The 24354-nt window shown below is 36.5% G+C and overlaps 1 protein-coding gene across 4 annotated transcripts in view; it reads left to right on the top strand.

Moving 5' to 3' along the window:
• Positions 1 to 24354, top strand: part of Ctdspl2 (CTD small phosphatase like 2) — a 67868-nt gene that overhangs the window by 3505 nt on the left and 40009 nt on the right. For 3 of the 4 annotated variants that reach the window (XR_007343797.1, XM_015480717.2, XM_048792970.1), the window contains exon 2: positions 19577 to 19786. Coding sequence is in view for 3 of the 4 variants with exons in the window: in XM_015480717.2 (XP_015336203.1) it covers positions 19601 to 19786 (186 nt within the window). In the remaining variant the exon portion in view is untranslated. Of the gene's footprint in view, positions 1 to 4722; positions 4814 to 19576; positions 19787 to 24354 lie in introns of all 4 variants that reach the window. The other variant, XM_048792969.1, reaches the window with a different exon arrangement.

Raw genomic sequence — 24354 nt, 5'->3', positions numbered from 1 at the left:
AACTCAACTAAATTGTAATTGGAACTACATTACAAATAAGTAGACTAGCTGGTTGAGGTGTGGTATAACTTGTGAATTGCAAGTGCCCAGTTTATTTTGTGTCTAGTGTCTAATGGAATTCTTTTGAAAATGCACTGTTTAAAATTACAAATTCAGGGGTTGGGGTTGTGGCTCAGTGGTAGAGCGTTTGCCTGGCATGTGTGAGGAGCTGGGTTCGATTCTCAGCACCACATAAATAAAGGCTCATCAACAACTAATATACATTGATTTTTTTTTTGTACTGGGGATTAAACCCAGGGGCATTTTACCACTGAGCTACATCCCAGCCCTTTTTAATTTTGAGACAGGGTTTCCCCAGTGTGCTTAGGGCCTTGCTAAGTTGCTGTAGCTGATCCTGAACTTATGATCCTCCTGCCTCAGTCTCCCTAGGCACTGGGATTACAGACATGTGCTACTGTCCAGCACTTACCATATTAAACTTGATGTCAGACAGTTGAGGGTTCAGAGACAACAGAACATAGGAAAGTTAAGTTAATATACTGGCTGTTACTAGGAGAGTTGTGCAATGTAGGAGTGTTTTCTAGAAAAGACAGACATAATGGGGGTAGAATCATAGTGAGTAGCTTGGGCCTCTTGGAGTCTTTGGCAGTTTTGTAAATCTGGCAGTAAGGAATGGTGAGACTTAGTGTGGCCCTTATGTGAATCACAAGACATTACAAAAAATGTAATTTTTTTTTTTTTTTTTTGTACTGGGGGTTGAACCCAGACGTGCTTAACCGCTGAGCCACATCCCCAGTTCTTTTTTATTTTTAATTTTGAGACAGAATCTCACTAAGTTGTTAGGGCCTTGTTAAATTGCAGAGGCTGGTCTTGAACTTGGGATCTTCCTGCCTCAGCCTCCTGAGCTGCTGGAATTATAGGCATGCACCACCACCCTGTCACAAACATAGAATTTTTTTTTTTAATTTTTTTTTGTTGCACATGGACACAACGCCTTTATTTTGTTTATTTATTTTTATGTGGTGCTGAGGTTTGAACCCAGTGCCTCACACATGCTAGGCAAGCGCTCTACCACTGATCCATAACCCCAGCCCACAAACATAGAATTTTAACATCAGTTCACAATGGACCATTTGACTCTGTTAGGGGCTTCATATGTAAAGGAATTATGTTTTTATATATAGAATAAAAGGAATTATGTCTAGAGTTCTAGCAGTCAGGCTTTCGTGTTAGTTGTCCAAACACAAGGAAATGTGTTTATTGCTGTTGGTTAAAGAAATATAAAACAATATACTGGTAAAAAGGCATTTGAATACTTTAGAAATAATTGGGATTAAAGTTTATTAATAGCAGTTTGTATAGTTCAGGAAACTTTCTTCTAGGATGAAAACTTAATGGAGAAATTAGGAAACAAAAAAAGCAATGAAGTTGTTTAAAATAAATCATAAGACCCTGTTAGTGGGGCTGTGGTTGTAAGTGGTAAAGTGCTTGCCTAGTATGTGTGAGGCACTGGGTTCAATCCTCAGCATCACATTAAAAAAGTAAATAAAGATATAAAAAATACAATAACATTATTAAAAAAAAAGACCCTGTTAGCAGCATAACCTGATATTTTATAAGTTTCTCATGTTGACTAATGAATGTAATCTTTTGGTAGGAATTTAAAGTATGCTTTATTAAAAGACATATACTGGGCTGGGGTTGTAGCTCAGTGGTTGAGTACTTGCCTCACATTCATGATGCACTGGGTTCATTCCTCAGCACCACATACAAAAATAAATAAATAAAACAAAGATATTGTGTCCGTATACAACTAAAAAAAATTTTTTTTTAAAAAGAGAGAGAATATACTACTGGTTAAATATTCGGGACACACAAAAATGTTTTTTTAAGAGGTAAATATTAGGGGCTGGGATTATGGCTCAGTGGTAGAGTACTTGCCTAGCATGTGTGAGTCCCAGGGTTCAAGGCTCAGCACCACATATAAATAAAATAAAAGTCCATTTACAACACATACATATATACATATATATGAGGTAAATGTGATTATTTGCTGTAGTAATAATTTTTTCCTGGTTATCCCCAAATATGTATGATTATTCTATTGAATTAGGTTAACTATCTCTTATTAACCTTATAAATATCTGCTTTGGTGTATTTTGTTAAATTAAAATACTTATGTAATCCCTTCATTTCAAAATTTTCTTTCTCTTTTTATTTTTTTTTTTAATGTCCTTTTTTCTTTTTTTGGTACTAGGGATTGAACTGGGTATATTTTGAGACAGGGCCTCACCAAGTTGGCTGGTCTGGAACTTGTGATCCTCTTGGTTCTCATGCTTCTGGGTTTATGGGCATGTGTTACCAAAATCCTTCAATTTCCTGATGTGCAGATAAAAATTATTTTTAAAGAAAACATTCGGCCTTTGGTTTTTTAGAATTGGCTTGCATCACTTAGCATTACATTCTCCAACTTCATCCATTTACCTGCAAATGCCATGATTTTTTTCTCTTTTAATGCTGAGTAATGTTCCATTGTGTATATATACCAAAGTTTCCCTATCCATTCATCTACTGAAGGGCATCTAGGTTAGTTCCATAATTTAGCTATTGTGAATTGTGCTGCTGTAAACATTGATATGGCTGTGTCCCTGTAATATGCTGTTTTTAAGTCCTTTGGATATAAACTGAGGAGTGGGATAACTAGGTAAAATGGTGGTTCCATTCCCAGTTTTCCAAGGAACCTCCATACTGCTTTCCATATTGGCTGTACTATTTTGCAGTTCCACCAGCAATGTATGAGTATGCCTTTTCCCCCCACATCCTAGCCAACACTTATTGTTGTTTGTATTCTTGATAGCTGACATTCTGATTGGAGTGAGATGAAATTTTAGAATAGTTCTGATTTGCATTTCTCTAATTGCTAGAGATGTTGAACATTTTTTCATGTTTGTTGATTGATTGTATATCCTCTTCAGAGAAGTGTCTGTTCAGTTCCTTGGCCCATTTATTGATTGGGTTATTATTATTTATTTTTTTGGCGTTAAGGTTTTTGAGTTCTTTATATATCCTAGAGATTAGTGCTCTATCTGATGTGCTTGTGGTAAAGATTTGCTCCCATTCTGTAGGTTCTCTATTCACCTCACTGATTGTTTCTTTTGCTGAGAAGAAGCTTTTTAGTTTGAATCCATCCCAAAAAACCAGAGGCTAAATATTTTCTTTGATATGAGGATGCTGACTCATAATGGCTATGGGGGGGAGTGTGTGTGGGGGGGCATAGGAGGCAAGGAGGAACTTTAGATAGGGCAAAGGAAAGGCAGGGGAAAGGGGGGCAAGGGGTTAGGAATGATGGTGGAATGAGTTAGACATCATTACCCTAAGTACATGTATGAAGACATGAATGGTGTGAAAATACTTTGTGTACAATCAGTGACTTGAAAATTTGTGCTCTATATGTGTAATATAAAATGAATTACATTCTGACATCATGTATAACAAATTAGAATAAATAAATAATTTAATAGAAATTATTTTTAAAATACTTACAATCACATTTAAGAAAATTATTAGTTATTTATGGACCTTTATTTATTTATTTGTTTATATGTGGGTCTGAGAATTGAACCCAGTGCTTCACACATGCTAGGCAAGCGTTCTACCACTGAGCCACAACCCCAGCCCTATAATCACATTTTAAACAGTCATGTACCCCAACACCAGCAGGGATATGCTTTTTTTTTGGGGGGGGGTGTACCTGGGATTGAACTCAGGAGCACTCAACCACTGACTGAATCACATCCCTAGCGCTATTTTGTATTTTACTTAGAGACAGGCTCTCACTGAGTTGCTCAGTGCCTCACTTTTGCTAAGGCTGACTTTGAACTCGGGATCCTCCTACCTCAGCCTCCTAAGCCATTGAGATTATAGGTGTGCGCCACAGTGCCTGGCTAGGGATATGCTTTTTAATTTTCTCATACATTTTCTTTTTGGGGGGAGGTGTCATACTGGGGATTGAACACAGAGCTTCACATGTGCTGGACAAGTGCTCTACCACTGAGCTACATCCCCAGCCCCTTAATTTTCCTTTAGTAATAGTAAACGAGAGAACTTCTATTATAGAATTATGATTATACTAATTCTTAGATAGTAATTCAAGTAAAAATTTACTTTTTATAAACATTGTCTTCCTCAATTTCGTCCCAGTACTCCTCTTTTTCTCTAGCCAGTATTGGCCTAGCGATTGAGCCCAGGGGCACTTTAACACTGAGCTATATCCCCAGCCCTTTTTATTTATTTTGAGACAGGGTCTTACACTGTGTTGCCCAGGCTGGCCTAGAACTTGTAATTCTCCTGCCTCAGCTTCCTGAGTATCTGGGATTACAGTTGTGCCATGTTGTGCCCAGTATCACATATGGAAGTTTTTATTGAAAAGGTATAAAAAAAAAAAAGAAGGAAAATTCTGCTAAAATTAAGTTCGATTTTTTAATCTAAAGAATTATTTGTTGATACATCCAGTTAGTATATTAAAATTTGTATATAGGTGAGTCCACTTAAGAAAAAATCATGCACATTCTGTAGAAAAGAAATAATATGGTTAGAAATAATAACTTGTGTCAAGTTGCCTGTCAGCTTGTTGAGAAAAAGAGTGAAGTGTAGTACTTAGTTCTTATGAATTATGATCTATATTCTTGCTAAAATAATGTTTTTCTTTTTTTCTTTTTTGAGATGGGGTCTCGCTCTGTTGCCCAGGCTGGCCTTGAACTCCTGAGCTCAAGCGATCCTCCTGCCTGAGCCTCTTGAGTAACTGGGATCACAGGTGGGACTGTACCTGGCTAATATTTTATTTGGTTTTATTTATTTTTTGCAGTATTGGGGATTGAACCCAGAGACACTCTACCACTGATCTGCACCCTTAGCCTTTATTTTTTATTTTGAGACAGAGTCTCCTTATGTTATCCAGGCTAAGCATGTACTTGAAATCCTCTGGCCTGGGCAAGTAACTGGAATTAAAGGTGCATACCACTGTGCCAAGCCTAACATTTTATTTTAAAATATTATTGGAATGAATTTTCTTACACATGGCTTTTTTTTTTTTTTGTAAAATGTTATGTTAATTTTTACAAAATTATGTTCAGTGGATATAGTTAAAACAATCTCCAAATTATTGCTCTATTAAAACTTAGGTTACAGAAGTACAAATATCTCATTGTGTCCATAATAAATACTGACTTTTCCCTAATGGTATTTTTGATAAGGACATATGATTTTAAATTGGGGTGCTAAAAGTAGTACTTAAAAACAGGGGGCTGGGTCTTTTGCTCAGTGGTAGAACAACAGTGGTGAAGCATGCAAACGGTCCTGGTTTTGATCCCTAGCATTGCAAAAAATAAGAAAAGAAAAACCTATCTGAATGACTACCTTACTATGTATTTTTAGTGATCAACTGAATGATATCATCTTTTTAAAAATCAATATGTATTTACATAGTTTTTTAGTCATCAGTAGTCTAATAGCCCACATATTGTTTTTCTAGAGAAAATAAATCAATCATGGTTTTAGAAAAATCACTTTTTTGTGTTGTTGTTCATTGAAAGAAACTTGGAGGGGGAACCCTCCCATAATTTTTTTAGCCTAACTTAGCAGCTCTTTTATTCTTGATATAGTTTCTACATTTTGCCAGATGTTTTTGATTTATTTTGTAGTTTCTGAAGAAGCCTATATTATTAACTAATAAGATAAACAGAAATATATAAGTAAAAAATGTTTCACCTGCCTATTCAGGTGGCTGAGGCAGGAGGATCAGAATTTCAAGGTCAGCCTGGGCAATTTAGTGAGACCTTGTCTCAAAATGAAATTTTAAAAAGGGTTGGAGATATAGCTCAGTGGTAGGGCAGCACTTGCCTAACATGTGTCTAGGGAAAACAACAACAAAAAAGAAGTCCACCTGTATTTATCACACATTGTATTGTGAAGGAAAGAAAAAGATGGTTCCTTTCTTGGGAGTTGTTACTCTATATGATGCTACTGTACTTACTCATTTTCCCCTAATTTATTTGATTTTTATTGGGAGACAGATATCTCTTTCTCTGAATTCATTTAATGACTTAGGGAAGTAGTGAACAATAAAAATGAATAGCTGTTGATACCTGAGCCATTGATTTCATCAGCCTGGAAATACAGACTTCAGTGGAAATAGATGCTACCACTTTTAAAAATATCATTTGGTGATGACTTTTAGCTTTTTCTTTCTTTGATATAAGTGTTAATATGAATTTAGGAATCATATATATATATATTTTTTTTTTTGGTACCAGGGGTTGAACTGAGGGACAGATGACCACAGAGCCACATCCCCAGCCTTTTTTTTTTTTTTTTTTTAAATTTAGAGACCGGGTCTTGCTGAGTTGCTTAGGGCCTCTCTGAGTTGCTGAGTGTGGGTTTGAACTCTCAATCCTCCTGAGCTGCTGGGAATACAGGCATGTGCTACCATTCCTGGCTAGGAGTTATACCATTTTTAAGGTAAAGTAAAAATTAATGGCTCCTTAGAATTTAGGAGCTAGTAAAGACCAGAGCTGTCACCTAGTCCAATAATGTCTGTGTTTTAATTTTAGAGATAGTAGAGGGTCATCTCGTCCAATAACATCTGTATTTTATTAGTGCGGAACTATTCTGAAGACTGTGTGTGTGTGGCTGTGGGGATTGAGCCCATGGCCTCACATATGCTATACAAACACACCGCCACTTTTTATTTTGAGGGTCTTGCACAGCTGCCCAGGCTGTGATCCAGCTCTGATCCTCCTATTTCAGTCTCTCAAGTAGCTGGGATTACTGGTGTGTGCCACCACACCTATTCTGAAGACTTTTTAACGTTTATTTATTTTCTCTTGGTGCTAGTGATGGAACCCTGGTCCTTATCCATGCTAGGCAGATCCTCTATCATTGAATCACAGCACCAGCTCCCCCCAACTCCATATGTGTTTATCTTTACTAAAGTGCTGCAGGATTAATTTTTTTTTTTTTTTTTAGGTAAAACCTATATGTAGTGAAATGCACAGATCTGATGTCCAACACCTTTTTTTTGTTGTTGTTAAATAGTGTATGCTGGGCAAGCACTGTATCACTGAGTTACATCCTCAGCACTTTTTAAGTTTTTAAAAAATTTTGAAACAGGTTCTCATTAAGTTGCCCCAGCTTGCCTCAGAGTTGTGATCCTCCTTGTGTCAGCCTCCTGAGTAGCTAGAATTATAAGTGTGTACTACTACAAATGTCCAATAACTTCTTATTTCCCTTTCAATGTGTGATATATTAGTATATTGTTATTCTCCTTTATTCAGCAAATATGCTTGTTTGAAAAACAGCGCAGTAGTTAGTTTTAGATAATTTGTTAAGAATCTTTTATATGCAGTATACTGTTTTCCTTTCATGTTTTTTAGGAAGAAATTTGTGCGCTCAAGATCTCAGTAGCAACTGAGTTTTTATCATTATTATAACTTATTAACATAGACAAATTGAAACCATAATTGTCTGCCTCAGAGATTGCTTAGTATCAGAAATTTTGTTAAGAGGAAGGAAATCTTATGAGGAAGAACATTTTTAGTTTTATTTATACACCCTTTTTGTGAGCAAGAATTGATTAGTGTAGTGAGGACTGTTTGTTTCAGTGATATAGTTTTCCTCCCATCCTCCCCTGTTTCTTTTTTTTTTGTGGGGTGGTGGTACTGGGGATTGAACCCAGGGTACTCTACACTGAGCTACATCTCCAGTTCTTTTTATTTTCTATTTTGACATAGGGGCTTGTTGCTGTGGCGCTTGCTTTGTAATTCCAGTGGCTCATGAGGCTGAGGCAGGAGGATCACAAGTTCAAAATCAACTTTAGCAATATAGGTCCTAAGCAACTTAGGGAGACTCTGTCTCTAAATAAAAAATAAAAAGGGCTGGGGATGTGGCTCAGTGGTTATCTGCTCCTGGGTTCAGTGCCTGGTTCCAAAAACCCTAGTTTAACAAGCTTACGGGCTTGTTAAGTTGCCAAAGTTGGCCTCAAACTTGTTATCCTCCTACCTCAGCTTTCTGAGTAACTGGAATTGCAAGTGTATGCTATCAGGCCCAGCCATTATGTAGTCTTTTTGAGAGAAATGGAAAAAAAAATTATGCTTTATTTCAACCAAGATTAAGTTATGTATATCAGGCGATTGGAGTTATAGATAAGCTCTGTGCCTTCAAGACTGTTTCAGTCTAGTACAGTTATATATATAGAAAGGTTATTTCAATAGAAACAGATTATTTCAGTGTGATTTATTAAGAAGTAGAGATAATTACAGGGTTTACACAATGAATTTGTGGATGTGGAGTTCATTATGGAGTAATGATACTTGGACTGAATTTTAAATAATGATAAGAACTGGTTGAAAGAATGAAGGTAGAAGCATGTGTTGAGCACAAAGTGGATAGGGAACTATTATTATTACTGCAGCCTAAAGAATGAGGCAACTGCTGAGCACGGTGGCCCATGCCTGTAACCCCAGAGACTCAGGAGGCTGAGGGGCAGGATCATAAGTTTGAGACCAGCCTCAGCAACTTAGATCCTAAGCAACTTAGTGAGACCCTGTCTCAAAATAAAAAATAAAAAGGCTGAGGATGTGGCTCAGTGTAAAGCACCCCTGGGTTTAATACCTGGAACAGGGTGGGGGCGGGGGATGAGGCAGCTAATAGCAATGAAAAGGAAGGAAAAAAAAAAAGGCTAGAGAATAGATCTGGTAAGGTTATATACAAACCCAGAGAGTAGTTTTTATTTGGAAGGCAGCTGATGGGAAATCTGACGAGAGAACTAGGTAAATTTTTTTAGTGTGGAAGGTGGATTTCCACAAGACAAAAAATATTTTGGAGCTAAAATCTTTAGGATTTGATGATTGGCTGTAGGTAATAAGAGAAAGGAGTGGTAACTAGAATGTTTAGGATGACTTCTAAGTGTCTGGCTTGGTTTCAAAGCCTGAGCTGTGATGAAGAATGTAATAGGTAAAATAGTATGAAGAATAGATTTTGGTATAGTGTGGAATGGGAAAAGTAATTCAATTTTAGGTGCCAAGTCAGAATATTGAGGAGGCACTTGGAGGTGTGTCTGAAATTTCAGGTGGTGTTAAAAGAACTAACACAATCAATGTTGTAGTTAAAATGAACATTTGGAAGAGATTCTTTGTCCACTCCCACATCCCTTACCTTTAATCCTTTTGCCTGAGTTGCAGATAAGTTTTCTTTTAGAGGGGGTGTACCGGGGATTGCAGGGGCACTTGACCACTGAGCCATATCCCCAGCCCTATATTGTATTTTGTTTAGAGACAGGGGTCTCACTGAGTTGCTTAGCACCTCAATTTTACTGAGGCTGGCTTTCAACTTGAAATCCTACTGTCTCAGCCTCCTGAGCCGCTGGGACTACCTGGCTGAGTTGCAGATAATTTAAAGCCAACTTTATGCCCAGTTCTAGATTATTGGGCAATCAACTTTTTATAATCCTAAAATGAGAACTGGTTTAAATTTGAAAAAATGAGAATGTTCTACATTCTATATTTTTTTCCCAGTGTCTTGATTTCTTAATTTTGAAATATTGCTCCCATTGCTGTTTATTTTGTGATGTATTCTACTTAAATTGTATCATTTTCATTTAGTAGTAGATTTATTTCCCTAAACATGCTCATTTCCCAATCTTTACTTGCTTATTCTATTTTTTACTGATAATAGGAAAGAACTTACCTAGTTAAAGAATGAGATTTGTTAAATTCTAACATAAATAGGATTATATGCATGTTAAAACTTTTCTCTTTATATTTTAAGTGTACATAATTAAGTTAGGTTATAATAGATATTGTATAGGTAATCTCTAACTTCTAATGAATAAACTGATATCTATTGTCTGTTTCATTTTGGTATCAGGGTCATCTAGCCTTATATATAAAGTAAGTTGGGAAATGTTTCTTCTTTTTCTGGAAGAGTGTATAGATTTGATATTGTGTTTGTTTAGTACCAGGAATTGAACCCAGGGGTGCTTTAGTACTGAGCCACATCCCCAGCCTTTTTATTTTTTGAGACAGGATTTCACTAAATTGCTTAAAGCTTCACTAAATTACCGATGCTGGCTTCAAACTTGAGTCTTAAGGATTATAGGTGTGTGCCTTTGCGCTTAGCCAGCCTTTTAAGTTTTTGAGACAGGATCTTGCAAAGTTGCTCAGGCTGGCCCCAAACTCCTGCCTCAGACCCTGGGGTTGCTGAGGTTTTAGGCATGTGACACCAACCCTGGGGTATTATTTAGTTTTAGATGTTGGTAGGATTCTCCACTGAAGCCATCTGGGCCTGGAGTTTTCTGTGTTGGAGGTTTTTAGTACAGGTTCAATTTTCAAAAGAAATAAGGCTAATTAAGTTATCTATTGTGTGAGCTTTGGTGATTCATATTTTTTGAGAAATTTGACAATTTCATCTAAATTGGTAAATATATGGGCATGAATTTGTTTGAAATAGTCCACAATTTCCCTTTCAAAGTCTATATGATATTGAAAGTCTGTAGTGATACTCAATTTTTAATTCCCAGTATTGTTTTTTGGTGTACTAAAGATCAAGTCCATTGCCTTATGCATGGTAGGCAAGTGTTCTAGCACAGTGCTACAGTCCCAAGCCCTTTTTGTTTTTTATTTTGACACAGGGTCTCACTATGTAACCCAGGTTGGCTTCCCAACTTTTCAACCTCTTGCCTTAGGCTCCCCAGTAGGTGGGATTATAGACATGCACCATCTTTCTTTCCTAGCCTCAATATTGGTAATTTGGGACTTTATTATTATTTTCTCACTTCTAGCAAAGGTTTAACAATTTTCTGATTTTTATTGAAATTCAATTTTAAGTTTCATTGACTTATTACCCCTCACTCCCTGCCTTTTTCCCAGGACTAAACCCTGGGCCTCATGCATATTGGGCATGTGCTCTACCACTGACTGAGCTAAATTCTCCCTGATTTTTTTTTTTTTTTTTTTTTTTTTTTTTNTTGATCCTCAGCACCACATAAAAATAAATAAACAAAATAAAGGGTATTGTGTACAACTAAAAAATAAATATATTTTCAAAAAAGAAAAGATGGGAAAGGGCATGCATAGATCTTTTCTTTTTTTTAAACTTCATGACGTTTAAAAAAAAGTCTTTAGTTGTTGATGGACCTTTATTTTATTTCATTTATTTATATGTGGTGCTGAGAATCAAACCCAGTGCCTCACACATGCTAGGCAAGTGCTCTACCACTGAACCACAGCCCTAGTCCCTGCATAGATATTTAATCAACATGGAAACTAGAAGTTAGCTTATAAATTATAATTGCAATGTATAGTTTCATTGATTATCAAAATTTATAATTTAAAATATTTTTTACCTTCAGTTAGCAAACTTTTTTAAAAATATATTTTTAGTTGTTGATGATCTTTATTTTATTATTTATATGTGGAGTTGAGAATTGAACCCAGTGCCTCACACATGCCAGGTAAGTGCACTACCACTGAGCCACAGCCTCAGCCCCCAGTTAGCAAACATTTAAAAAATAAAAATAAAATCTTACTTGTAAAATTCAGTCACATGGGAACTCCTTGTATACAACTGGTTGAAGTGACTTTTCAGAGTTACTACCAAATATTAACGATCTTTGACATAATAAATTTACTTCTAAGAAACTGTATTTTTCTTTTCTTATAAATTAGAGCTTTATTATTATACATACTATGGGTTCATCCCGACAAACTTGTACATGCATGGAATTTGATTTCAATTCATTCCCTCCCATGTTCCCTTCCTTCCCCCAGTCTCCTTCCTCTTTTAGACTTCCTTTGGCTTATCGATTGGTTATTTTTACATATATAAAGGTAAAATTCCCTGTAGTATACTTATATGCAAATAACATGATTTTTAAGAATTTATTCTGCATTGTCTTCCCTTTATCATCTCTCTACTCTGCTTCTTGATCTCCTACTACATTAATATAATATCCTTCTCTTCACCTTTCCTTTATTTCCCTCTAGCTTCTGCATATGAGAGAAAAATCTTTGAGTTTCTGAGTTTGACTTATTTCATTTAGAATGATATTCTCCATTTCCATCCATTTGCTGGCAAATGCCAAGATTTCTTTCTTCTTTATGTCTGAATAGAACTTCATTGTGTATATATGCCACATTTTCTTAATCTATTCATCTATTGAGAGTACCTAGGTTGATTCCATAATTTAGCTATCATCAATTGTGTTGTTATAAACATTGAGGTGACTGTTGCTGTAGTATGCCGATTTTAGATCTTTTGGGAAAATACCAAGGAACGTGATAGGTGGGTCATATGCTGGTTCCATCTCTGATTTTTTGAGGAATCTTTGTACTGCTTTCCAGAGTGGTTGTACTTAGTCTGCAGTCCCACCAACAAAGTTCAAGTGTATCTTTTCCCCAACATCCTCATCAGCATTTGTTTGTATTCTTGATCATTGCCATTCTGACTAGAATGAGATGAAATCTTAGTGTAGTTTTATTCTGCATTTCCCTGATTGCTAGAGATGTTGAACTTTTTTTTTTTTTCATATAATTAATGGCCGTTTGTGTTTCTTCTTGTGAGGAGTTTCTTTTTAGTTCTTTTACCCATGTATTGTTTTTTTTTTTTTTTGTTTTGTTTTTGGTGTTTTTTGAATCTTTATATCTTCTGTATATTAATCCCCTAGAAACTTTTTTCTTTTCTTTCTTTTCTCTCCCTCCATCTCTCCTTCCTTTTCTCATTTTTTTCTTTCCCCTTCCTTATCTTTCTTTCCCCCATCCTCTCCCCTCCCCTCCTTTTCCCTCTTCTCCCTTCTCAGAAGTCTGTTTATATTGCCCAAACTGACCTTGAACTCCTAGACTTTTTACAATCCTGCTTTAGTCTCCTAAAGAGCTGAGATTACTTAAGCATGTGCTATTTCTCCTGGTTTAGGAAATTAGGAGACTATCTTGCGAATCAGAAATTTATATAATTACTTCATTTGAGGTGATAGTAGTGAGTAGTTAGAACAATTTAATTTCCTTACAACTCAGTGTTCAAATTATGGAGCTGAGCCCAGTGGCGTACGCTTGTAATCCCAGCATCACTGGTGGCTGAGGCAGGAGGATTGCAAGTTCAAAGCTAGCCTCAGCAACTTAGTGAGGCCCTAAGCAACTTAGGGAGATATCTCTAAATAAAGTATAAAAGAAGACAGGGCATCTGGCTCAGTAGGTAAGCATGCCTGGGTTAAGCATCCCTGGGTTCAATTCCCGGTATCCTCACCAAAAGGAACATTTATCTTACATTGGAATATTATATGGCTATTAAAATTATATTCCCAGTCTTATATGTTTGCGTATTACCAGCTACTCTGACATCTGAGACAGGAGAATCTTTTGAGCCTAAAAGTTTGAAACCAGCCTGGGCAGCATAGCTAATCAGAACAACACAAAACAAAACCTTCCAATTTTTACCATGTATAGACGGGGGAAAGCAGATAATATATGTAGTATAAGTCTAATTATTGAGTATAGTACATATACATATTAAAACAGACTAATATACCCACAGTTCATTCATCTCTGGGTTGAAGAATTATGTAATCTTTTTTGTTTTAATGTGCTATTAAAGTTTTTAAACAGTTAATTTTATAATCAAAGGAATGGCTTCAATAAGTCCATTTGAAATAAGAAATTTTCATATTCTTGGGCTGGGGCTGTAGCTCAGCACTTGCCTAGCATGTGTGAGGTACTGGGTTCGATTCTCAGCATCACATAATAAATAAACAAACAAATAAATAAATAAAATATATTTTAAAAAGATGTACTTTAAAAAAAAGTATATTGTGGACATGTTTATATTTTTCTTGGATAAAAACTTTAGAAGTGAGGCAGGCACAATAGTGCACAATTACATTCTTTCATCTACCTGGAAGGTTCAGGTAGGAGGATCACAAATTGGAGGCCAGCCTGGGCAAAATTGAGAGATTCTGTCTCAAAATAAAATTTTTAAAAAAGGTTTGGGATGTAATTTAGTGGTAGAGCACTTACCTACCGTATTGGAGACCCTGGATTCAATTCCCAGTATGTTAAAACAAACAAGAACTCTCAAAAACCTTGAAAGTGAGATTACTGAATCAAAGAGTTAGATGTATATATTAGGAATAACTGAACTTTGCCAAAAAACTTATATTCCTATCAAAAGAATATGAGCGATCTCATTGTTCATGGTCTTTACTACTTTTGTCAGTCTTTTTAATGTATGCTATTTTAGTAGATGTGAATTTGTATGCCTTTTGTGGTTTTAACATATACATTTTTTTCTTCTTTGATGATGCTCTGGATTGAACCCAAAGATGCTTTACCACTGAGTTGCATTCCCAGTCTCTTGTTGTGGTCTCATTATGTTTCTTAAGGCCTCATTTAGTTGCCCAGGCTGTCCTTGAACAAGTGATCCTTCTGCTTCAGGTTCCTGAGTAGCTGGGATTACAGGCATGTGCCACCATGCCCAGCTCAGTCATCTAGTTTTTAATGGAGTATCTTCTCAAAGTTTTTGCCCCCCTTCAGTTGACTTTTTTGTCCTGTGTATTGTGTTTTTGGATGTCTGTGTGTTCTAGATAGAAGTTCTTTGTGAAATATGTATTTTGTGAATATTCTGCCAGTTTGCCTTTTGATTTTCCTAATGGTGTCTTTTGATGGTCATAAAATTTTTCATTTTTATTAGTAGTTCATTCTTTTTTTCCTTAATTGTTATTCTTTGTACAAGATCACGTCATCTATAAAGAGAGAGTTTTACTTTTTGTTCTAACATAAATTTGTGTGTGCACACGTGCACGACTGTGCACGTACGTGCACATAATTGCCTGGTTAAACCTCCAGTAAAATATTAAGTAGAGCTGGGTGAGGTGTCACATGCCTGTGATCCCAGTGGTTCTGAAGGCTGAGGCAGAAGGATCATGAGTTCAAACCCAGCCTCAGCAATGGCAAGGTGCTAAGCAACTCAGTGAGATCCTGTCTCTAAATAAAATGCAAATAGGGCTAGGGATGTGGCTCAGTGGTTGAGTGCCCCTGAGTTCAATCCCTGGGATCCCCCCCCCCCCAAAAAAAAATGTTGAGTAGAGGTGATAAAAGTGGATGTCTTTGTTGTTTTTTTGATCTTGCAAGTAGTGCATTGAGTTTTTGACCATGTGTGATTATCATAGATTTTTATCAGGTTGAGGAAGTTCCGTTTTTTTCATTTGTTGAAATTGTTTTTATCATGAAAGGTTTGAACAAACAACACTTTTTCTGCTTCACTATAGATGATCATGTGGATATTTTCCTTTATTCACTTAATATCATATGATATTGATTGACATTTGTGTGTGAGCATATGTGCACGTAGTAGTTAGGATTGAATCCATGAGTATTTTGCCTCTGAGCTGTATTTTGAGCTCTTTTTTTAAAAAAAAAATTTTTTTTTTATTTTGAGATAAGGTCTAAGTTGATTAGACTAGCTTCAAATTTGCAATTCTATTGCCTCAGCCTCCTGAGTTGCTGGGATTACAGATATGTGCTATAAGGCCTTTTTATTTTGAGACAGGGTCTTGCCAAGTAGCTTAGGTTGGCCTTGAATTTGTGATTCTCCTGCCTCCTAAACAGCTGAGATTACAGGTGCACAACATCATGTTTGGCTATATATTTTAAAATTTCCAAGTATTTGATACTTTCAGGTTTGCTGTTGATTTATAATTTGATTTATGATTGTGGTCAGAGAACAGTTTTTTGTTTGGTTTGTTTTTGCTGTGCTGGGGGTTGAACCCCAGCCTTTGAGAATTTTTTTTTTTTTTTTTTAAATAAGAGCCTAGTCTTGATAAATTTCAAGACTCAGCATGTTGCCTATTATGGTAAGGATTCCATGTGCCATTGAAAAGTATTTTCTTAGCTGGATATAGGAGCATGTATCTGTAATTCCAGCTACTTGGGATACTGAACAGGAGGATAGCAAGTTTGCTACCAGCTTCACAAAAAGACCTGTTCTTTTGAGACCCTATTTTTAAAAAGGGGGCTGGTGATGTAGCCCAGTGATACAGTGCCCCTGTATCCCCCACTCCTACACACACACACACACACACACACACACACACACACAAATGAAACTAGCCTGGGCAGTTTATCAAGAGCAACTCTCAAAATTTAAAAATGGGGGTGATTGTGTAGCTCATTCAGAGCTGTTGCCTGGCATGTGGTAGGGCTCTGGGAGAAATTCTCAGTCTTGTGTTAAAAAAAAAAAAGTGGTTAGTTTTGAAAATTCCTAATGGTTTGACTGCTGTTAAACCTACTTAACCTATTTAACACTATTTACAACCTACATTCCACACTTCAGCTTCCTTTTTAAGGGTTCTTGTCTTTCATTCTGGTGAATACCTGTTCGATTTTTTAAAAATATTTTTTCAGTTGTAGGTGGACATAATTCCTTTATTTTTATTTATTTATTTATTTTTATGTGGTGCTGAGGATCGAACCCAGTTCCTCACCTGCAATAGGCAAGCACTCTACCACTGAGCCACAACCCCAGCCCCACCTGTTCAGTGTTTTTTTAAAAGGACCTTTTTCTTAAACTTGATCTTGCATTTTATAGATATAAAAGTATATTCTATACTTATTTGCTGGACTTTTTGTTTCTCTCAGGCAGAAATTATCATCTCATTCTTTTGTTTGCAATTTTAATGAAGTGAACCCCTTAAGACTGGACTCCTTTATGTCATATCTTTTTTTTTTTAACATTTATTTTTTAATTGGACACAATAGTTGTTGTTGTTGTTGTTGTTTATTTTTATGTGGTGCTGGGGATCAAACCCAGGACCTTGAACTTGCTAGGCACTCTACCGCGGAGCCACAACCCCAGCCCCTATGTCATGTCTTTTAAGACCACTGTACATCAATATATTTATTGTTTGATAATTTTTTGTAATTTCCACCTAATGAGTCTGGGTTTGTTGAAATAGGTTTACCCTTAGGCATTTTGGAAAAGAATATTTATTTATTTGTTTAATTTTATTATTCTTTTTTTAATTGTCAATGGACCTTTATTTTGTTTATTTATATGTGATGCTGAGAATCTAACCCAGTGCCTCACACATGGTAGGCAAGTGCCCTACCACTGAACTACAACCCCGGCCCTGGAAAAGAATCTTTAGATTATAGAAGTTGATTAAAAAATTTAATTTTTTCCTGTGCATTTCCTATATATCTTTATTTTGTTTTTGTGGTACTGTGGTACTGAGGATTGAACCCAGTGCCTCACTTGTGCTAGGCAAGTTCTCTACCACTGAGCCACAACTTCAGCCCTGCATTTCCTACATAAACTTCTGTACTGAATTAATTAAAGGAATTTAGATCAAATTTGTATACTATAGACAGGTTAAGTAAATAACAGATACCTTTGACAATCCTTTTATAAATTAACATTGACCCTTTAGGAAAAGGGGCAAATAAAATAAAGATATGGCAATTTAAAGTTGAGTGTCATTTGGTTATGGAAAAACATCATTTGGAAAGATGTTTTGAGACTTTGTTAAGTCTTGAGTTTGGTGGGGGGGTATCTCAGTCCTTTCTGGCTGTCATAAGAAAAATACCAACGACTGAGTGGGTGGGGTGGCTGATGAAATTTATTTCTCACAGTTCTATAGACTTCGAAGTTCAAGATTACATTTCTTTCCTTTTTTGGGGGGAGGGTACTTGGGATTGAACTCAGGGTCACTCAAACACTGAGCCACATCCCCAGCCCTATTTTGTATTTTATTTAGAGAAAAGTCTTACTGAGTTTGAACTCGTGATCCTCCTGTCTCAGCCTCCCAAGCCACAGGGATTACAGGCATGCACCATCTTGCCCAGGTCTGGCACATTTCTTAATACTTAGTTTTAGTCTTCATGTTCTGTTTCACAGATTGTAATTCAAGGGTGTGTCCTTAACTGTTTTTCTAAGTGTCTTGCCAGTTTTGCCAACCATTGGTTTTCTTATCTGTAAAATGAAAGTGACCAAATAGAGAGCCTTATGTGTCCTCTTCCTTCTCCTCCTCTTCTTTCCTTTCTTTGTAAAAGGGTAGAATTTATTCAAGTAAGAAGAAGAGACAGAACTCCTGCAGGGTGAGAGGAGACCTGACCTTATAGGGATTGCCACTAATTCACTTAACTAGTCTCGGTAGGGACATGGATCAATGTCTATGCTAATCAAGTATTGGAAAAGTGTCAATGCTATTGGTTCAGCCTGAACTATTCTGTTTGTTTAGCTTGAGTCTGTAGTTTTCACTCAGGTCTGTTTAACCTTCCTTTTCCCATTGCCCTGGGACAAAGGAGTTTGCTGGAATATTTGGGATGTTTCTACAAATTAATCTTATGGAGTGGCCTTTACATTTCGAGAAGCTATTATGGGGCCTATTTCTTTTACTATCTGTATGTCTATCCTATCCTATTCTTTCCCCGCCTCTGAAGGAGGATCCCTAATTTCCTTAAGGAAAAGGGGTGATGATTGCTGTGGCCTCTTCAAACTGAAAAGGGGAGATGAAAGAATACAGCAGTCAGGGTCCTACGGAGCCTAGCTAAGGTTCCCCAGTAGATGGGGATTTCATTTTGAATTCTATTTGTATGGCCATTTATAGCTTGATAGCCTCTGCTGCTGTAGTTTGGCAGCAGACCCAATTGCCTGCCAATGCCTTCTTTCCAGGTTCTTATCTTGTGAGTTTGAAGAATGAAATCGATAGATGAGAGCAAGTAAGCATAAAAGAGTGTAGCATTTATTCAAATGAGAATAAGAGAGACAGAACTCCTCCAAGGTGGGAAGAGATTTGATAGGGGTTGCCCTTTTTTTAGTGGGTAGCGGTGGTACTGGGGGGTTGAATCCAGGTATGCTCAACCATTGAGCTGTTACATCCTCAACCCTTTTTATTTTTTTTTTACTTTGAAACAGGTTCTTAACCACATTGTTCATGCTGGCCTTGAACTTGGCATCCTCCTGCCTCAGATTCCCAGGTTGCTGGTATTAGGCATTTTTGTTGTTGTGTTGGGGATTAAACCCAGGGCCTCAATCAGTGCTAGGCAAGTACTCTGCAACTGAGCCACATCCCTAGCTCATGAACATAGTTTTTAAAGTATTGTTATATGTGTTAAGATTAGAATCTCAAAATGATCCATCTGCTCCTATTTATACTTGTATAATTATTGATTATTGGAATTGTGTTCATGGAATTAACTCATTCATTGAATAATGTTTTTCCCACTGCATTGTAAGTTTGGAAAGGCAAACTTTTCTCTACCTAGCTCATTACCTTATCGGTGTTTACCTAGCCCAGTGCTTCAAATGTGGTTAAGTGCTCAATAAATATTTGTAGAATAAATGAACGATTAAACAAATGTCAATCTTGGCATGAGCAGAGGTAGCATAATGATTAAATCTGCTTAGAGAACTGGACTTTTTTTTTTCTTTTATTAATTTATTTTAAATCAAGAGATTTTTATTATGTAAGTTGGGCACATTTGCATATACTAGGTTTTAATTTTAATAACCTTTGTTATTATTTTTCTTATAGTTTTACATGTGGCACCCATAAAAGATGAGGCTGAGAACACGAAAAGCTTCTCAGCAGTCAAATCAAATCCAAACACAACGCACTGCCAGAGCAAAAAGGAAATATTCAGAGGTGGATGATGGGCTGCCATCAGGAGGAGAAAAACCACCGAAGAATGAAACCGGCCTATTGTCTTCTATTAAAAAATTCATTAAAGGAAGCACACCCAAGGTAATGGTTTTGCCTTATACTTACATTAAAAAGAGGTGATGTTTAGGTTGTTTCCTCTAAGCATATATAAATGAGATATTGATACTGATTGAGTCTGTTTTAAGGGAATATCTGCATTTTAGTATTATTTTACCTAGATTATCACATACAAAATATTTAATGGAAGTTGAAGATGAACATTATTTAGTCCATTGATCTAGTCACCCACTTTGCCTTCGGCATTATGGGAAACAAAAGAAAAAATTTCCTTATTCTTGAGTCTTTCTCTCTTCCCTTCTTCTTCCTTTATTTTTTATCTTTCTCTTCTGCACCTCTCAGTTGGAGATTGAATCTGGGGGTGCTCTACTACTGAGTTACATCTCCGGCCCTCATTTTTTTATGTTGAGGCAGAGTCTGGCTAAATTGGCCAGCACAGCCTTGAATTTATAATCCTCCTGCCGTAGCCTCCCCAGTAGCTGGGATTACAGGCCTATTTCACTGTGCCTGGCTTAAATTATTTCCTTTACTTCCATTGTCTTTCATTTCAGAGAATAGTAAGTTTTTTGTTAATATTATTCACTAATTAGGAAAATGATTTATCTACCTGAATTCTAACATTTGCACAATGGAAATGTATTACTTCATTATTTTTTAAAAAAGAGTGGAAACCAACCCGAAGTCATGCTCTAGATTCATATTGTGGGCCAATTTGAGTGACCTAAGGAGAGTCATTTTTCCTTCTGGGTTTCAGGAGGATAGTAATATGGGAGTAATGGTAACTACTTTGTTTTAGCATTATTTTAGGTTAGTTGGGGTGCAGTGGCGCACACCAGTAATTCCAGTCACTCAGGAGGCCAGCCTCAGAAGTTTAATGAGACACTATCTCAAAATAAAAAACAAAAAAGAGGGTTTAGTGGTAGAGCATCCCTCAGTTCAATCCCCAATATCAATCAAATAAATCACTATTAATTTCAGGTTAGATTTTACAACAAGGTTGAAAAGCAGTTTGACAAACTTTTAATATATAATAAAGGTACAGTGTTATCATTCATTATATATAGATTACATGCTATTTTTGTGTTCTTTCTTGGTACAATTAAATTTGTATGATGTATGTTTTATTATGAACTGGGTGTGGATGGCACGCATCTGTAATCCCAGTGACTCTGGAGGCTGAGGCAGGAGGATTACAAATTTGAGGACAGCTGTTTATCAATGCCCTAAGCCTTAGCAAGACCCTGTCTCAAAATGAAAAATTAGAAAGGCTGGGAAGATGGTTCAGTGTTTAAACATCCCTGGGTTTAATCTCTGCCCCCCCCACACCCACTCAAAAAAAGTTTTATTATAACGTAAGCTGCTTATTTTGAGCAATAGAAAATAAATACTGCGTTGACTTATTCATAGTGGTAGATTTTATTGTAATAGAATTAATAGAGCATAATAACTAAACCATTGGTGAAGATTTATAGTCTGTGTTTGTATAAGATTTTTATTTTTGTTTTATTGTAAAAGTTTTGTCTTTCTGAGACTTTCTTTCGTTAGTTTCAAATAACATTTAGCTTTAGGTGGCAATGCCAGAAGCTAATTAGCCCTGTTTTAGAGCGTATATTAAGTATTATGCATTACTGCACCTCCAGTTAAGTGACAGTACTAGTATTTTATTTGTTTGCTTATTTTTCAGAGTTACTTTTAATAACCAGGTCTGAACAAAACCATGCACAGCTTTCCCTAATCTTTGCCAAGCATACATGACTCTCCCAGCTCAGGGAGTCTCCCAGTTTTTCTACCACTACCACCACCAACACCTGCCCTCCACCCCTAACTTATAATCTTATGGCTTAGGAGGATATTTATACAATTGCAATTTAATTGAGCACCTGCTGTGTACCTAGCCTTGGCAGGCAATTCACATTTGTTAGGGAGAAGGGTCAAGTGCCACCAGGCTCTAGTTAGGAACCTCCCTACTTCACATTAACTAGTTCTACCTCCAGTTGCTGCCAGGGAAGACATTGGGGAGATCATTCAGTGACCCAGGGTTTGTTTAACAGTGTGTTAGAAGAGGATGCATAATGGAGGAGAAATGAAAGTATAGTTTTAAAAAACCCAGAACCTCGAGCTGGGGCTGTAGCTCAGCAGCAGAGCACTTGCGTGGCATGTGTGAGGCACTGGGTTCGATCCCCAGCACCACATAAAAATAAACAAATAAAATAAAGGCATTCTGTCCATCTGCAACTACAAAAAATTAAAAACAAAAACCCAGGACCTCCATTTTAGTTGCCAAGATAAGGAAATAAGAGACGTCAAAGGCAGAAGGATCCTTCCATTTTCTATAGCTTGTATTTCTTAGATGGACGGGGGCAGCAGAGCCTATCATATATAAACAAACATATAGTATATCCATTGCTTTAAAATATCATGGAGGAGCTGGGCATGGTGGGGTGTGCCTATAATCCCAGCAACTCTGTAGGCTAAGGCAGGAGGATCCCAAGTTAAAGGCCAGCCTAGGCAACTTGGAGATACCTTGTTCCAGATTAAAGAAATTAAAGCCAGGGGTGGTGGTATATACCTACAATCCCATGATTTGGGAGGCTGAGGCAGGAAGATCTTGAGTTTAAGGCCAGTCTCAGCATCTTAGTGAGATCTTTTTTCAAAGTGAAAAATAAAAAGAATTGGGATGTAGGGGGTGTAGCTCAGTGATAAAGCATCCCTGGATTCAATCCCCTGATATTAGTATTTTAAATACATATATATTTGACTCTAACCTGTACCTTTTTTCCACCATTCTGTCTGAAAGTAGCTATTGTATTTATAGTACAAAATCTAATTTATGTAAGGATAGTAAATTTCTAGTGTGAAGATTATTCTTGGTGTGCAGGTAAATAAAAGTTGGGTCTTCTTGTGCTGCCCACTTTGTCATTTATTTATATTGTTATCAGCTCAAAATTGAACCTAATTTTTTAAAAAATATTTATTTTTCTTTTTGTTTTCGGCGGACACAAAATCTTTGTATGTGGTGCTGAGGATCGAACCCGGGCCGCACGCTTGCCAGGCGAGCGCGCTACTGCTTGAGCCACATCCCCAGCCCTGAACCTAATTTTTTATAGGAAGTTTTTCATGTAGTATTTTGTACCTATGTCACCATTTACTACTCCCTTAATCTTTCTCTCTAGATGATGGACTACTGCTCTTATTTCTACAAGTGTCCCTTTCAAACCCAAAGTGAGACAATTTCCTATGCTGCTACTTTTATTTTCTTGGTACCATTCCTTTTTCTTCTTCTTTTATTTTTTTGTTCATTTGTTTTTCAATACTGGGAATTAAATCCAGAGGCACTTAACCACTGAGCCACACCCCCAACCCCCTTTTATTTTTTTATTTTGAGACAGGGTCTTGTTAAATTACTTAGGACCTTGCTAAGTTGCTGAGGTTGGTCTCAAACTTGCACTACTCCTACCTCAGCCTCCTGAGTTACCGGAATTATAACCATGCACCATTCTTTTTCTTTCCTTTTGGATTTTCACAACTATGTGAGTAGACTTGAAATATAGACAAACTTCTTTGCTTTCTCTTTTGAGCTGTGTTCCTTTCTGAGATATTTTACTTTGCTTTATGCCTCTGGTGAATCTTTTAGAAACTTGCTTACCTATGTTATTAGCCCACTTTATCTGTTGTTCTTTATTATGATTTCTAGGGTCACATAGCTATTGGTGTTCTTGGTCTTTTCCTCTTTTTATATTGTCAATTAGTTTATATCTGTATTCTAGTTCTAACTTGGCCATAAATTAGCTATGAGAGTATTCAGGTAATCTAAACAAGAGGTGTTGTTCATTTATGGATATAAGGGGTATCACATACTACGTATCTTAAAGATCAGAAGTGTAGGACAAGGCATGGTGGTGTAAGCCTGTAATCCCAGCATCTCTGGAGGCTATGGCAGGAGGACCACATGTTCAAAGCCAGCCCCATCCCTAAACAAAAAATAAAAAGGGCTGGGGATGTGGCTTAGTGGTTAAGTGCCTTGGTTTCAGTCCCTTGTGCCAAACAAACAAAAAGCCAGAAGTGTATTTTTCTTTCTGGAGCAAAGATTAGGTGAAAACTTTTATTCTTACTCCTTAACCTATATATTGCTAAACATCATAGTTTTATTTGGTTTTCCTTCTTAGTACCAAAGATAAATTCAACTTATTCATATATCTATATCTATATATTTATTTATTTATTTTAGTTATAGATGGACACAAACTTTATTTTGTTTATTTTTATGTGTTGCTGAGGATTGAACCCAATGCCTCACACATGCAAGGCAAACGCTTTACCACTGAGCCACAACCCCAGCCCCACTACTTGTTCTTGTAAGCAATTCTCTCTCTCGCTCTCTTTTTTTAAACAAATGTATTTTCCCTCTTTACCAGGAATTGAACCCAGGGGCACTTAACCACTGAGCTATATCCCCAACCCCCTTTTAAATTTTATTCTGATGTAAAAAGTATTCTCATTCTTGATGATAACTGAATTTCTTACTCTTTATAAATGAGTTAAATTTGACATTTTTCTCTAAATTCTATTGATGTTAGATTTTTTTTTTTTTT

This window comes from Marmota marmota, unplaced genomic scaffold (assembly GCF_001458135.2).
Source record: "Marmota marmota marmota unplaced genomic scaffold, marMar, whole genome shotgun sequence".
In the NCBI taxonomy this organism is placed as follows: Eukaryota; Metazoa; Chordata; class Mammalia; order Rodentia; family Sciuridae; genus Marmota; species Marmota marmota.
Note: the sequence above shows the minus strand (reverse complement) of the source record. Positions and strands in the feature narration are given on the sequence as shown.